The sequence below is a fragment of the Hemitrygon akajei genome, chromosome 2, assembly GCF_048418815.1.
Source record: "Hemitrygon akajei chromosome 2, sHemAka1.3, whole genome shotgun sequence".
Classification (NCBI taxonomy): domain Eukaryota; kingdom Metazoa; phylum Chordata; class Chondrichthyes; order Myliobatiformes; family Dasyatidae; genus Hemitrygon; species Hemitrygon akajei.
The window spans coordinates 147,854,340-147,867,072 of record NC_133125.1 but is presented as its reverse complement, the minus strand read 5'-3'; the positions used below and the strand labels follow the sequence as shown (position 1 = coordinate 147,867,072).

At 46.0% G+C, this 12,733-nt stretch overlaps 1 protein-coding gene across 1 annotated transcript in view; it reads right to left on the bottom strand.

Moving 5' to 3' along the window:
- The window catches only part of LOC140716737 (uncharacterized), a 251,627-nt gene that overhangs the window by 154,197 nt on the left and 84,697 nt on the right, over nucleotides 1-12,733 (bottom strand). Inside the window, 3 exon segments of the mRNA XM_073029546.1 lie at nucleotides 549-776; nucleotides 5,657-5,788; nucleotides 9,674-9,836. Coding sequence (XP_072885647.1) covers nucleotides 549-776; nucleotides 5,657-5,788; nucleotides 9,674-9,836 — 523 coding nt within the window.

The window sequence follows — 12,733 nt, the reverse complement described above, 5'->3', positions numbered from 1 at the left end:
ACTGGACTTGACTTTCCTCCCTTCAAAGAGATGGAGAAGGTGTTGCATTGTGTTTCCCACCCCGCCTACCCCCAACACTCCCAACCACCCCCAACACTTCCCTTCCTTGGAAGGCAGGACTCCTACAGCACAGACAGTATTACCTGCGTCACCTCAGTCTCGATGACCTGAGGAACCTCACTTGTAACGGTGGCCACAGTAGACTCAGTAGCCTCCTGCCCCTCCGTGTAAGTCTCATACACAACCTCCTCTTCGTAGAGAGCTGGGTCAGTCAGGTCCTGCACCGGTTTGCAATGGGAGAAGATTGCGTTAGTGGGCTGGGGATCTTGGGGAGGGAGAGGCAGGAGAAGGTTCAAGGACAACAATGACAAAGTGCCATGAGGATGGAGGCCCTTATTGCAGAGATAATGGGCAGCAAGAGCAAGACAATGGAGCAAGTGAACAAGAGAATGAGAAAGAAGAGAGATGAACGGGATCTATCCAGTATCTTTCTATGGAATCCTGGATGAAAGATCTGGATAAGGGCCCATGGGAGACTATGTCTCTACCTTTTGGAAGCTGCTTACTTGAGTCCTCTGCTGTGTGATTTTGGTGGCGGCTTTGGTGGCGGCAGGCCTGGCATGAGCTGCTTTCACAGTCCGGCCAGTGCGCAGCTTGGCGGAGGCGGACTTCGACCACGTTGCCACTTTAGTGGAGGCCACGCCAGCCGTGAACACCTTGACTCTCGATTTAGCACTGCCAGCCCCTGCCTGCTTCCATCCGTGGCCTTTCACTTTCTGGTGATGGTGGTGATGAAAGATGGAATGATGGATGAAACCATGGAAGAGAAGAGAAAGAATGGGCGAGACAATGAGGAGGAATGACAGGATGCATGGAATTGCAAATCCTCCAATCCAGGATGTGAGCACCAGGTCACGGCATTGATAAGAAGGTCCTGATGTAGATTACCCCCCCCCCCCCCCGCCTGTCTCACCACCCTCTGTCTGGCCTTCTGTCTCACGTTCTTTCTGAATGTGTCCTACCCACACAAATCTGACCATCTCCTTCACCCATCCTCCATATGTCTCATCCTCTGTCTGACTGTGTCTCACTATCTGTCTTCACCCACGCTATGTCTGTCTTGCAATCTTTCTGACTGTGTCTCGCCCTCACTGTACCTGATCATCAGTCTCACCCTCTGTCTGACAAAATGTCTTACTCACCATCCATCTGGCTATCTGTCTCATTCTCTGCCCGACTCTTTTGACCCCCTCCCTGTCTGACTGTCTCACACTGAGACTGACTGTGTCTCACCTACACTATGTCTGACCGTCTGTCTCACCTACACTATGTCTGACCGTCTGCCTCACCTGTCCTCCACCTGGCATCTGTCTCACCTGCTCAATGTCTGACCATCTGTCTCACTACCCATCTATCTGCCTTGGCCTCTGTATGTCAATCTCCCTATCTCATACATCCTCTGTCTGTCTCACTCACTCACCTGTCCCACATTTTGACTCAACCCCCACTGTCTGGCTGTCTGCCTTGCATCCCCTCCTCCTCCAGCTGACCATCTGTCTCATACCTCCTCCATCTGACCATCTCACCCAGCCACTGTCCATCTCCCTCACAGGTCTGCACCCCTGTCCCTACTCGGCGCACAAGGAAATGCCAGGCCCCAGCTCCCTGGCACACTCATCACATCTGTGTTATTCTTGGTCCCTCCCCTTACTGTTCCCTCCATTCTTCCCATCTCCTAGCACCACTCCCCCTTTCCCATTACCCCTTCTCTCGCTTGGTCTTATAAACACCCAGGCCTGGTGCTCTGAACAAGCTCTGCAACAATGGAAGCAAATGATGATGGGTGAAAACACATGGTAGCAACAGATGACAAAACAGACAACACCTTGGACACAGACAAGATCATACCCTCCCAGGCACCCTCCTTTTACCTGCCCCGGAACGGCCGTCTCGCTCAGCCCCACAGCCTGTGGAGCCTGGGTCTGAAACTCCTCGTAATATTCATAGTACTCGTAATCTTCATCATAGTACTACCAGTGGGAGAGACAGACAGGACAGGTCAGGGCAGAAAGGGTTAGAGCACAAAATAAGAGAGTTCTCACAAGTTTTTGTTCATGTTGTGGGACTAGGGTTTAGTTTTTAAGTCTCTCTAAGATGTAAAAGACAAGGAGCTGAGGTGGTGAATCCTTGGGTGGGTCTGAAGACTCAGTGATGAGGGAGGATCTTATTACATGGAACTGCCCATTCACCCCTCCAAGAGAGCCCTGAAGCGATTACAACAGAGCACATGTACGAACTGACTCATGACAGCTCTTCATTGTCGTTCTGCCAGGGTTGGATCGTGGAGGTCCTGCTAGGAACGAGGGAGCTGGACCAAACATTCCCAATGAGATGGTATAACATCCTGCTGGGATTGGACTTTCCCAAGTAATGGAGTGATGATCCTACAGGGATCGGATCTTCCCAAAGTGACAGAATGATGCTCTGTGGGATTGGATCTTTGCAATGAAATGGAATGATATCCTGTAAGGTACACTATTGAAACTGGACCTCCCCAGTGACATGGAGTGAAGGCCTTGCTGGGATTAGGCATTCCAAAGAAAATGATCCATCTGGGATTGGATCTTCCCACTATGATGGAATGATGTTCTACTGGGATTTAATCTCCATATTGGGATTTGATCTTCCTAAAATGATCGAATAATATTCTATTGGAATTAGATCTCTGCATTGGAATGATCTGGGATTGGATTTTCCCACTGTGATGGAATGATGTTCTTCTGGGATTAGATCTCCTCATTGACATGGAATGATAGACCTTCCCATGTTGATGGAGCTATGCCCTGTTGGGATTGTACCTTGGGCAGTACTTCCCACTGAGGGTTCTGCTTGGTAGGATGCTCACAGTTTTCTGCAGATTGGTTCCTAATACCTCTACCAGTTTGGGTTGCTCTCTTGATGGATTCCAACACCAATTGATGAGGGGCTCCTTTCCATTGATTTGAAGCAGAGGCAGGTTCATATCTGCCCCTCATGACAAAAAAGGCAGCAGCCCCCTGAACAGAATCCCTCAGGGGGTTGGGGGAAGGACATGAACAAAAACTGCTGATAGAATCTCTTAAGTCAACCTGTGCAATCACAGACTGTCATGTTATTCAATATTCTCAGCAAGAGCAGTCAATATCGCCATAAAAGTTAACATCTGCCACTCAGGAAGCAGACCAGTGATTGGTCCAAAGACCAAGAATGGGCAGATGCTGAAGGTCCAAAATAAAAATGGAACAATACAGTAAGCACTCAGCAGGTCAGGCAGTCCTCCGGGGGGTTAGGAGCACCATTGGCATTTCAAATTGACAGATTCTCCTTTAAATCAGTAGACATAAGAAAATAAGTCTGTTTTCAGCTCCGAAAGTAGATAACATAGAGAGGAGAATGGGATGTCTGTGATCAAGTGAGAAGTTTAATCAAAGACATTACCCCATTCTCATCCCAACTCTCCTTCAACTTACAATGACCTTATCCACTTCTGACAAGTGGTCCAGAATTTCCACATTAATTCTCTTTCTCCCTCTATAGATGGTGCCTGATCTACTGAGAATGCCTGCCACACTCCATTTCTATTTGGGACTGCATTCATGTCTGTCAGTTTAGCGCACTTAAAGAGAAACTTGCCGGGCGGGGGGGGTGTTTGGGATAGGAGGTCTTTGCTGAGGCCCCTTCCTCAGCCATGCAGTCACTCTTGGGTAGAAGCAACTCCTGTTTTTCCAGTGCTGGCCACATCAGGGAAACAGGAGCAATCGCTCCAGCTGAGCCAGTCGAAGGAGCTGAGGAAAGGCTTGGATTCAAGCACTCATGCCCTGAGTGTGACCTTTGGAGGGTGGGGCAGGGAAATTGGGGGCAGTGGAAGTTGTCCAGTTTCAGAATCCTCACAAATGCAAGTGCAAAGGACATGCACCACACAGGGCTGGCAGAAGAGACTGTCTGGCAAGTGGTAGGTGGGACATGTTGGGGTTTTGGGTGTCAAATAGAGAACAGGAGGATCTTAGAAGGGTCGGAGTGGTAGCTGGAGCCAAACAGTGGAGGGTGGGGCTGCTGATCAGATCAACGGAGGCAGAGCTGGAGAAGGTGTAGCACAAGGGTCAGTGAAGAAGACAGGGCTGGAGTTGGGGTTCAGAGACAAAAAAAAAGGCAGAGCTAGCGGGAGGTCGGCATGGAGACGAAAGTGCTTGGAAGTGTCAAACAGGAACAGGCAGGGCATGAGTATAGAGAAGGGAAAAAGGCCGAGAATGAGGGGGCACAGTGGGTGACGGAATAGAGTGGAAAACCAGGCGGGGTCAGAGTAAAAGAGGCCGGGCCTGGGAAGTGGGGGGAGCCTGTTGGGTTAAGGAACAGGGCCTGAGGTCAAAGGTGTGGGGCATGGAGCTTACGGTGTGGCGGAGGTGGATCCATGAGAGGGATCAAGGTCTGGAATTGGGTGCAGCACTAGCAGGATCCAGGATCTGGGTGTGGGCCTGGTTGGCAGGATTGCTGGGGGTGAGGGCTGAGTCTGGGTCACTGGCAGTCACACAGAGAGCATCACATTGACATTCTCATCCACAACCTCCCTCCAAGTTCTGAGGATAGTCCAGGAACAGTGCCGGAGGCATGCTGATCTTCCAGAGAAGATCCTTAGCTAGGCAGAGGGTGGGAAAACCATCAACAATCAACCATTGATACAAGTCAGCAGCCCCTTCTGGGAGCAAATGACCACTCAGTGCCATTGGCTCAGCCAACTGTGGGCTAGGAGCACAAGTGGTTTCCCAGGCAACCAGCCCACAATGTGTCACCATTGTAGCATCTTGGCGAGTCCACAACTGGTTTACTCAGTCCACCATCTGATGGCGCGCAGATGGTTCGCGACTTGGCCAGTGTTAGTGTGCACGGTGGGAGCAGAGACAGACAGCAGAAGGAGCAATGGGGGAGTGAGCAGGGAGCGGGAGGGTCCCTATTCTAGCAGCCCATGGAGACCTGGGGCAGTGGAGTATCCTTGGGGGCCATGCCCGTGGCCAAGGCTGACTGATAATAAGTTAACTGATGCCTTCATCTCTCAAAGGACAGAACGCAGCCAAGGACTCCATCTCACATACTTGTGGTATGCAATCTGTAGCATGGAACAGCATGGAAGCAGGCCCTTCAGCCCACCAACCCTGCTTGATCCACCTGTTTACACTGATGCCATTTCATTCTCACACCCCCTCCCGATTTCAGCCCTTGGCTATGCACAGATGGGCCATTCACAGTGGCCAGTAAAGCCACTGATGGAAACTGGTCTCGGGGGCATGCACAGACTCCATGCATGCTCGAGCTCAGGAGGTCAGGGTCACACCCAGGTCTTTGGGACTGTGAGGCAACAGCTCTACCCACTGCGCCATGGTGGCCAGCTGTTCCGATACATTACCATGGGTAGGTTAACACTGCCCATTACCAAGACTTGCTCCTTTTATCATTAATGGAGACATTTCACCCACTTTCACTTCAGAAATCTTTGATGAAATGGCAACAACTTGGCTTGAACTCTGAGCTCTGTTCACTGAGGTTAGTCAGTGGGCTGGGATCCCCTGGAACGAGGAGTGAAACAAATGGCGGTGGGGTTGGGGTGGAGTCCTCAAGTACTTACATACTCCTTCAAGCCGGGGTCCTGACTCTGGGGGTAGTCGGGGATGGGAGTGTCACAGTCCGGGCTGTAGTGCTGGCAATAGTCGAAGGCAGCCTGGGGATCTGAGGAGATCAACAGCTGCTGGATGTCACCCTGAGGGACAGAGAGAGAGAAACAAGGGAGATATCATATTGATGGTGATGTTGGTTTATTATAGTCACATCAATGCTCATAGAAAATTTATTATCAAATACATATATGACACCATATACAACCCTGAGATACATTTTCTTGTGGGCACACACAATAAATCCAATAACCATAATAGAAACAATGAAAGACCATACCAACAGGGCCGCCAACTAGGGTGCAAAAGACAACAATCTGTGCAAACTCAAAACGAAAGAAAAAGGAGATAATAATAATAATAATAATAATAATAATATATAAGCAATAAGTATCAAGAAAATGAGATGAAGATTTGCTAAAGTGAATCCATAGGTTGTGAGAACAGTTCAGTGCTGGGGCAAAGTGAAGTTGAGTGAAGTTGTCTCCTTTAGTTCAAGAGCCTGATGGTTGAGAGGTAATAACTGTTCTTGAACCTGCTCGTGTGACTCCTGAGGCTCCTGTGCTTTCTTCCTGATGACAGCAGTAAGAAGAGAGCATGACCTGGGTGTTGAGGGTCCCTGATGATGAATGCTGCTTTCCTGTGACAACACTCAGTGTAGATGAGCTAAATGATGGGGAGGGTTCTACCCTTCTTGGACAGCGCTATATCCATTACTGTATGTAGAATTTTTTATTCAAGGGCATTGGTATTTCCATACCAGGTTGTGATGTAGCCAGTCAATATACTCTCCACTACACATGCACAGAAGTTTGTCAAAGTTTTAGATACATGGCGAATCTTCATAAACCCCTAAGGAAACAAAGGTGATTCTGTGATTTCTTCATAATTGCACTTACATTCGGAGCCCAGGACAGGTCCTCTGAAATAATAACACCAAGAAAGTTAAAGTTGCTGAACCTCTCCACCTCTGATCCGCCAATGCAGACTAACTCATGGACCTCTAGTTTCCCTCACCTGAAGTCAATAATCATCTCCTTGGTCTTGCTGACATTGAGTAACAGTGGTGTTGTGGCACCACTTTATTCTCCCTCCTTTATGCTGATTCAGCTATGGCAGGTGTCATCAGCAAATTTAAATATAGCATTAGATCTGTGCTTAGCCACACAGGCATAAGTGTAAAGCAAGTAGAGCAGTGGGCAAAGCACCAGCCTTGTGGTGTTCCTGTGCTGATGGAGATCAGGGAGGAGATGTTGTTGCCAATCCAAACTGACAGCGGTCTGCAAGTGAGGAAATTGGAGATCAAGGATTTGCACAAGGAAATATTGAGGCCTAAGTATTAAAGCTTATTGATTAGATTTGAGGGGATTAAGTTTATTGAATGCCAAGCTGTAGTTGTTAAAGAGTATTCTAATTTATGCATCTTCATTGTCCAAATGTTCCAGGGTTGAGTGAAGATAGGTACAATGCCAAGATACAGTGAAACACGTCCTACGTACTGTTCATACAGATCAAGACATGACACAGTGTGTTGAGTGAATATAATGCAGAATGAAGTGTAAAAGCTAATTAAAAAGTGCAGTGCAGGTAAACAATAAAGTGCAAAATCATAACAATGTAGAGTGTTTGGCCAAAAGTCGATCTATTATACAAGAGGTACGTTAATGAGTCGGTTAACAGTGGGATTGAACTGGTCCTTAAGCCTGGTGAGGTTTTCGTACCTTCTGCTCATTGGGTGGGGGCGCAGTACAGCAAAGAGGTCATGACCAGGGTGGGTGGGGTACTTGATTATGCTGGCTGTTTCCTGAGGCAGCAACAAGTATAGACAGAGGGGAGGCTGTTTGCTGTGACGTGCTAGGGTTAGGACCATCAGGAAGAGAAGGCTACTGTCCTTCAAGATTGGCCAAGGTGGATACACAAGTCCTTGTGGCATTTGTAGCACAGAAGCACACTGAGACTACATTGGCTTCTCGTTTCAGAGTCACAGAGCAATGAAACAGACCCCTCGACCCATTGTGTCTGCACTGACCATCAACTACCCTATTTCATTCATTCAATTCTCCCCACCCCTGATTCTGCCCCTTGCCTTCACACTGGGGGCAATTCACAGCTGCCAATTAACCCACCCGACCACAACTGGAGCACCTCGGCAAACTCACCTGGTCACACAGAGGACATGCAAGCTCCACACACAGACAGAATTGGGATTGAACCCTGTTCTCTGGACCTGTGACCCTACCCACTGCCCCAATGTCCCACCCACCCAATATTTCTGATGAACCCTAATTATACAATGACCTCTCGCTGATCCTGCCCACCACGTCTTCCTATTCTGTCCCAACCAGGCAGACTCCACCCTGACTAGCCACATCATCGCTCTGTGATCATTCCTAAGACCCCAGCTCCAGAGGGAGTGTAATGATTACACATGCCCTCTCCAAAACACAGGCAGATGCTCAACCCTTAACCCCGCCCATCTGTTCAGTGGTCACTGGTCCAGTGTTTGAACTGCAACAATGCAGTGTTTCTTCAACAGTACTAGCAAGAAGATCATTCATCTTGAGCACAGGTAGAGGTAGCTTCACTCTGTGTCTGACCCTGAGAGTGTGAGACGGGACAGAGTAAAGGGTGCTTCATTCTCTACCTGACCCTGGGTGAGAGTGATGGGGCAGTGTAGAGGGAGCCTCACTCTGTGTCCGATGCCAAGAGTGTTTGACAGGACAGTGCGGCGGGATCATCTCTCTGTTTCTGACCTGTAACATTCCTGTCTTAAAACTTATGAATGGTTTAAAGAATCAATGGAACATAATTTCTGACGGCTGTTTGCCTGAATATACTGAAAAATTTAATCCATTTGTGTTATTTGTGTGGTGACAGTTTCACTGCTATCTGTGCTTGGAAGATGTTTCCCCCATAGCCCAGCCAACCTGAATTTGATTAGATGCGGTCCCCAACTGCAGGAGCACAGTGAGGTTAAGTCATTGTGACTTAAGGTTAAGTGAGCCAGTTAACAAATCCCAGAACTGCGGATGTTATCCTGCAGGCTAATACAATAAAAAACAAATATATATACATATTATCTTATGTATTTATATTTGTTTTATTTTATTTAGTATTATTGTGTTCTTTATCTTTTGTAGGGGTCGGGGTTGTGCTGCACCAGATCCAGGCTGACAATTATTTTATTCTACTTACACTTGTGTACAGGAAGTGACATTAAACAGCCTTGACTCTTACCTCAGGTAAGTGCAGCACACTCTCAGGATTCTGCGGATTTAAATCCCCATTCCTGAGACATAAAATCTAGTCCTCCTCTTCCAGTACAGCACCAGATGCCCCAAAGTATACTTCCTTGCTGACTTCACAATAGCAAGAGAACTGTGCATTGCCCCATCGCTTGTAACAAAACAAATATTTAGTTGAATCTCCAGCCTTTCAGGTGAGTCCATACTTACTGCAGCAGTATTTCATTGACTTTGAATGTTTTCACAGTTTAGCCCAAGCCCTGAAGGCCAGAGGTTCAAGAACAATCCCTCAAGGAGTGTTTGAAGTGTCTGAATCTGTCTCCAAGGAGTTGAGAAGGATGAAGGGAGCATCTCACTGAAACCTACCAAACACTGAAAGATCTGGATAGAGTAGGCGTCAAGGGTGTGCTTCCAATAGAAGGAAAGTCTAGGATGCAAGGTCATAGCTTCAGAATAAAGGGATGATGCTTTAAAACTGAAATAAGGAGGAATTTCCTCAGCCAGATGGTGGTGAATCTGTGGAATTTGTTAAAAGAGGGCTGTGCAGGCCAAGTCATCTTGTGTATTTAAGGCAGAGATTGATAGGTTGTTGTTTGGTGAGAGGTTTAAGAGTTACGGGGAGAAGAGTGAGCATGGGGTTGGAAAAGATCAGTTAGGACTGAATGGTGGACCAGATTCAATGGGCCAAGTGGCCTAATTCTGCCCCTATAACATATGGTCTCTTACCTCAAACACCTCCTCATCTAGGATCCTGGTTCCAAACACCACAATGCCTTTGGTATCGACGATGGGCTTGTTGCTGCGGGGTAGAGACTTGACCACGGTCTTCTTGCAGTCAACAATCATGGTGACCTTCTTCTTCTGTACACTGATGGCCAGCCGGTGCCACCTGTCAGTAAGAGAACCAGATAGAGACAAGGTGAGAGGGTGTGGGTGGTCACCGGGTTACAACATGATGCTGCTCAAGAGAGGCCGCTTTGGACCTTGATTCACAGGAGCAGAATCAGGTCATTTGGTGCATCAACTTGGCTGATTTACTTACCCTCCAAACCCCATCTCCTGTCTTCTCCACGTAACCTTTAATGCCCTTAATACTTATTAGCCCCCATAGCTGTTACAATGAAATCCACATATTCACCATCCTCAGTCTGAAAAAATACCCTATCAGCTCTGTTCTGATGGGATGTTATTTCATTCTGAGGCTATCCTCTGGACTTAGACTCGCCCACTACTGGAAACATCCTCTCCACGTCCATTTTATCCAGGGCTTTCAATATTAAAAGGCTCTAATAAGATTTCCCACTCATGCTTTGAAACTGCAATAAAACAGGCCCAGGGTATTCAGATGACCCTCATAAATTAACCCTTTCATCCCTGGGATCATTCTTGTTAACCTCTTCAGGATTCTCGCCAACACCAGTACCCTTTCCTTAGATACGTGGCCCAAAAATGCTCATATGCTTCAAATGTAATCTGACCTTATAAAGCCTGAGGTGTACATTCTGGCCTTTTTATTCCAGTCCATTTCAAATTAATGGTAACATTGCACTCGTCTTCTTTATTACGACTCAATCTGCAAGTTCATCTTCAGGGAATCTTGCACTAGGACTCACATCCCTTTGCAAATCTAATTTCTAAATTCTCTCCCCATTTAGAAAATAGTCTACACTTTTATTCCTTCTACCAAAGTGCATGACCAATCATTTAACAACACTGTATTTCATCTGCCTTTTCTTTGCCTGTTCTCCCAAATGCCCAAGTCTTTCTCAATACTCCCTGCTTCTTGAACACGACCTGCTACTCCACTAATTTTTATATCATCAACAAGCTAGTCCACAAAGCCAACAATTTGGTCATCCATATCATTAACATATAATGCAAAAAGTTGTAGACCCGACATTGACCCCTGAAGAACACCTCTGGTCACTGGAAGCCAAAAAGATAAAGGCCCCCTTTATTCCTAATCTTTACATTATGTCAGTCAGCCAAACTATTAGATAAGCTAGTGCCATTCCTATAGTACTATGGGTTCCAATGTTGCTTAGCAGCATCATGTGTGGCACCTTGTCAAATGACTTCTGAAAATCCAAATCAAAAACATCCACTGGCACCTTTTGTGTATCCTGTTTGTTAATTCTTCAAAGAATTCCAACATATTTGTCAGGCAAGATCTCCTCTTAAGGAAACCATGCTGACTTTGTCGATTTCCAGCACTTCAATCTCCACTCATGTCCTTCTTCTACATTTTATATATCTCTAAACATTTTGGTTTCCTCTTTTATATTATTAACTAGCTTAACATTCATATTTTCCCCCCTTATTACTTTTTTCTCAGTCTTCTGCTGGTTTTTAAAAGCATCACAATCCCCTAGCTTCCCACTAAATTTCACAATATTTTATGACTTCCTCCTTTGCTTTTATTCTGTCTGACTTTCCTTGTTAGTCAACATTGCCTCATCCTCCTTCTAGAATGTTTCTTCTTCAATGGGATGAAATGATCCTATGTTTTCTGAATTACACCCTTAAACATCTGATACTTCTGCTTTATCATCATCCCTTCTAGGGTTGTTTCTAATCAACTTTGGCCACCCCATCTTTCATGACTCTGTAGTTACCTTTACTCAACTGTAATACCAATAACTTTTGCCTCTCAAACAGCAGGGTGAATCCTATCATTAATATAATCATTGTCTTTATGTTGTCTTTATAATCATTGTCTTTATGAATCATTTCCTTTTATGTTATGCTTCCTAATCAAATCTTAGTCAAAACTTGGACAAATCAAGTCCATACCTCCCTCCAGCTGATCCTTGATTTTCTCATCAGCTGACTTCAATCAATAAGGATTGGTAACAATATCTCCTCCTAGCTAATCACCAACCTCAGGTTTAACTTCCTGTTCTACTTTCTACAAACACATGACAGAGTACCAAAACCATCTTCAAATTCACCAATGACATTACTGTTGTTGGATGAAGCACATGGTGATAAGACAGCTTACTGGAGCAAGGTAGGACACTTAGTTGAGTGGCTTTGCAACAGAACTTCTCACTCAATGTCAGCAAAACTAAAGAATTGATTATTGGCTTCAGGAAGGAGAAGCAGGCTGAACATGTGCCAGTCTACATTGTGGGAGAGGAGGTGGACAGGGTAGACAGCTTTAAATTCATGGGCATTAACATTCTGGATGACTTGTCCAAAGCTCAACACATAGATGCATTCACAAGTTAAGCACACAGCTTCTTTACTTTCTTCAGAGGCTTGTCCCCAAACACTCTAATGTTCTTCAGCAACTTATTGGTAGAAGCATCCTGACTGGTTGCATCATAGTCTAGTACAGCAATTCAAACATGTAAGAACACAAGAAGTGCAGAGATTAGTGCACTCGGCCCAAAACATTACAGTCACATTCTTCCCCACCACTGGTAGTTTCCACAGGACCCACTGCCTCGAGAAGGTAACATCCATCATCAAAGTTTCTCAGCATCTGGCCCATACCATCTTCAGAGACACAGAAGCCTGCAACACACCACCTGCAACCATTTGGTTCTTGAACCAATTAGCACAACCCTAATAACTACAGTATAGCAGTACAATGATTAATTTTAATGCTTTACAGTTAAATGGACTTTGTTCTTTTTATTCTAATTGAGTTATTTCATGTAAAGCTTATATATAACTTATATATAATTGAATATTAATTGTTTTCTTTGTGAATGCAACTTACATAATGCAATCTGGACATTGGAAGGTTTGCCGGGGTGGCGGGTGGTGGTGTTGGGATTC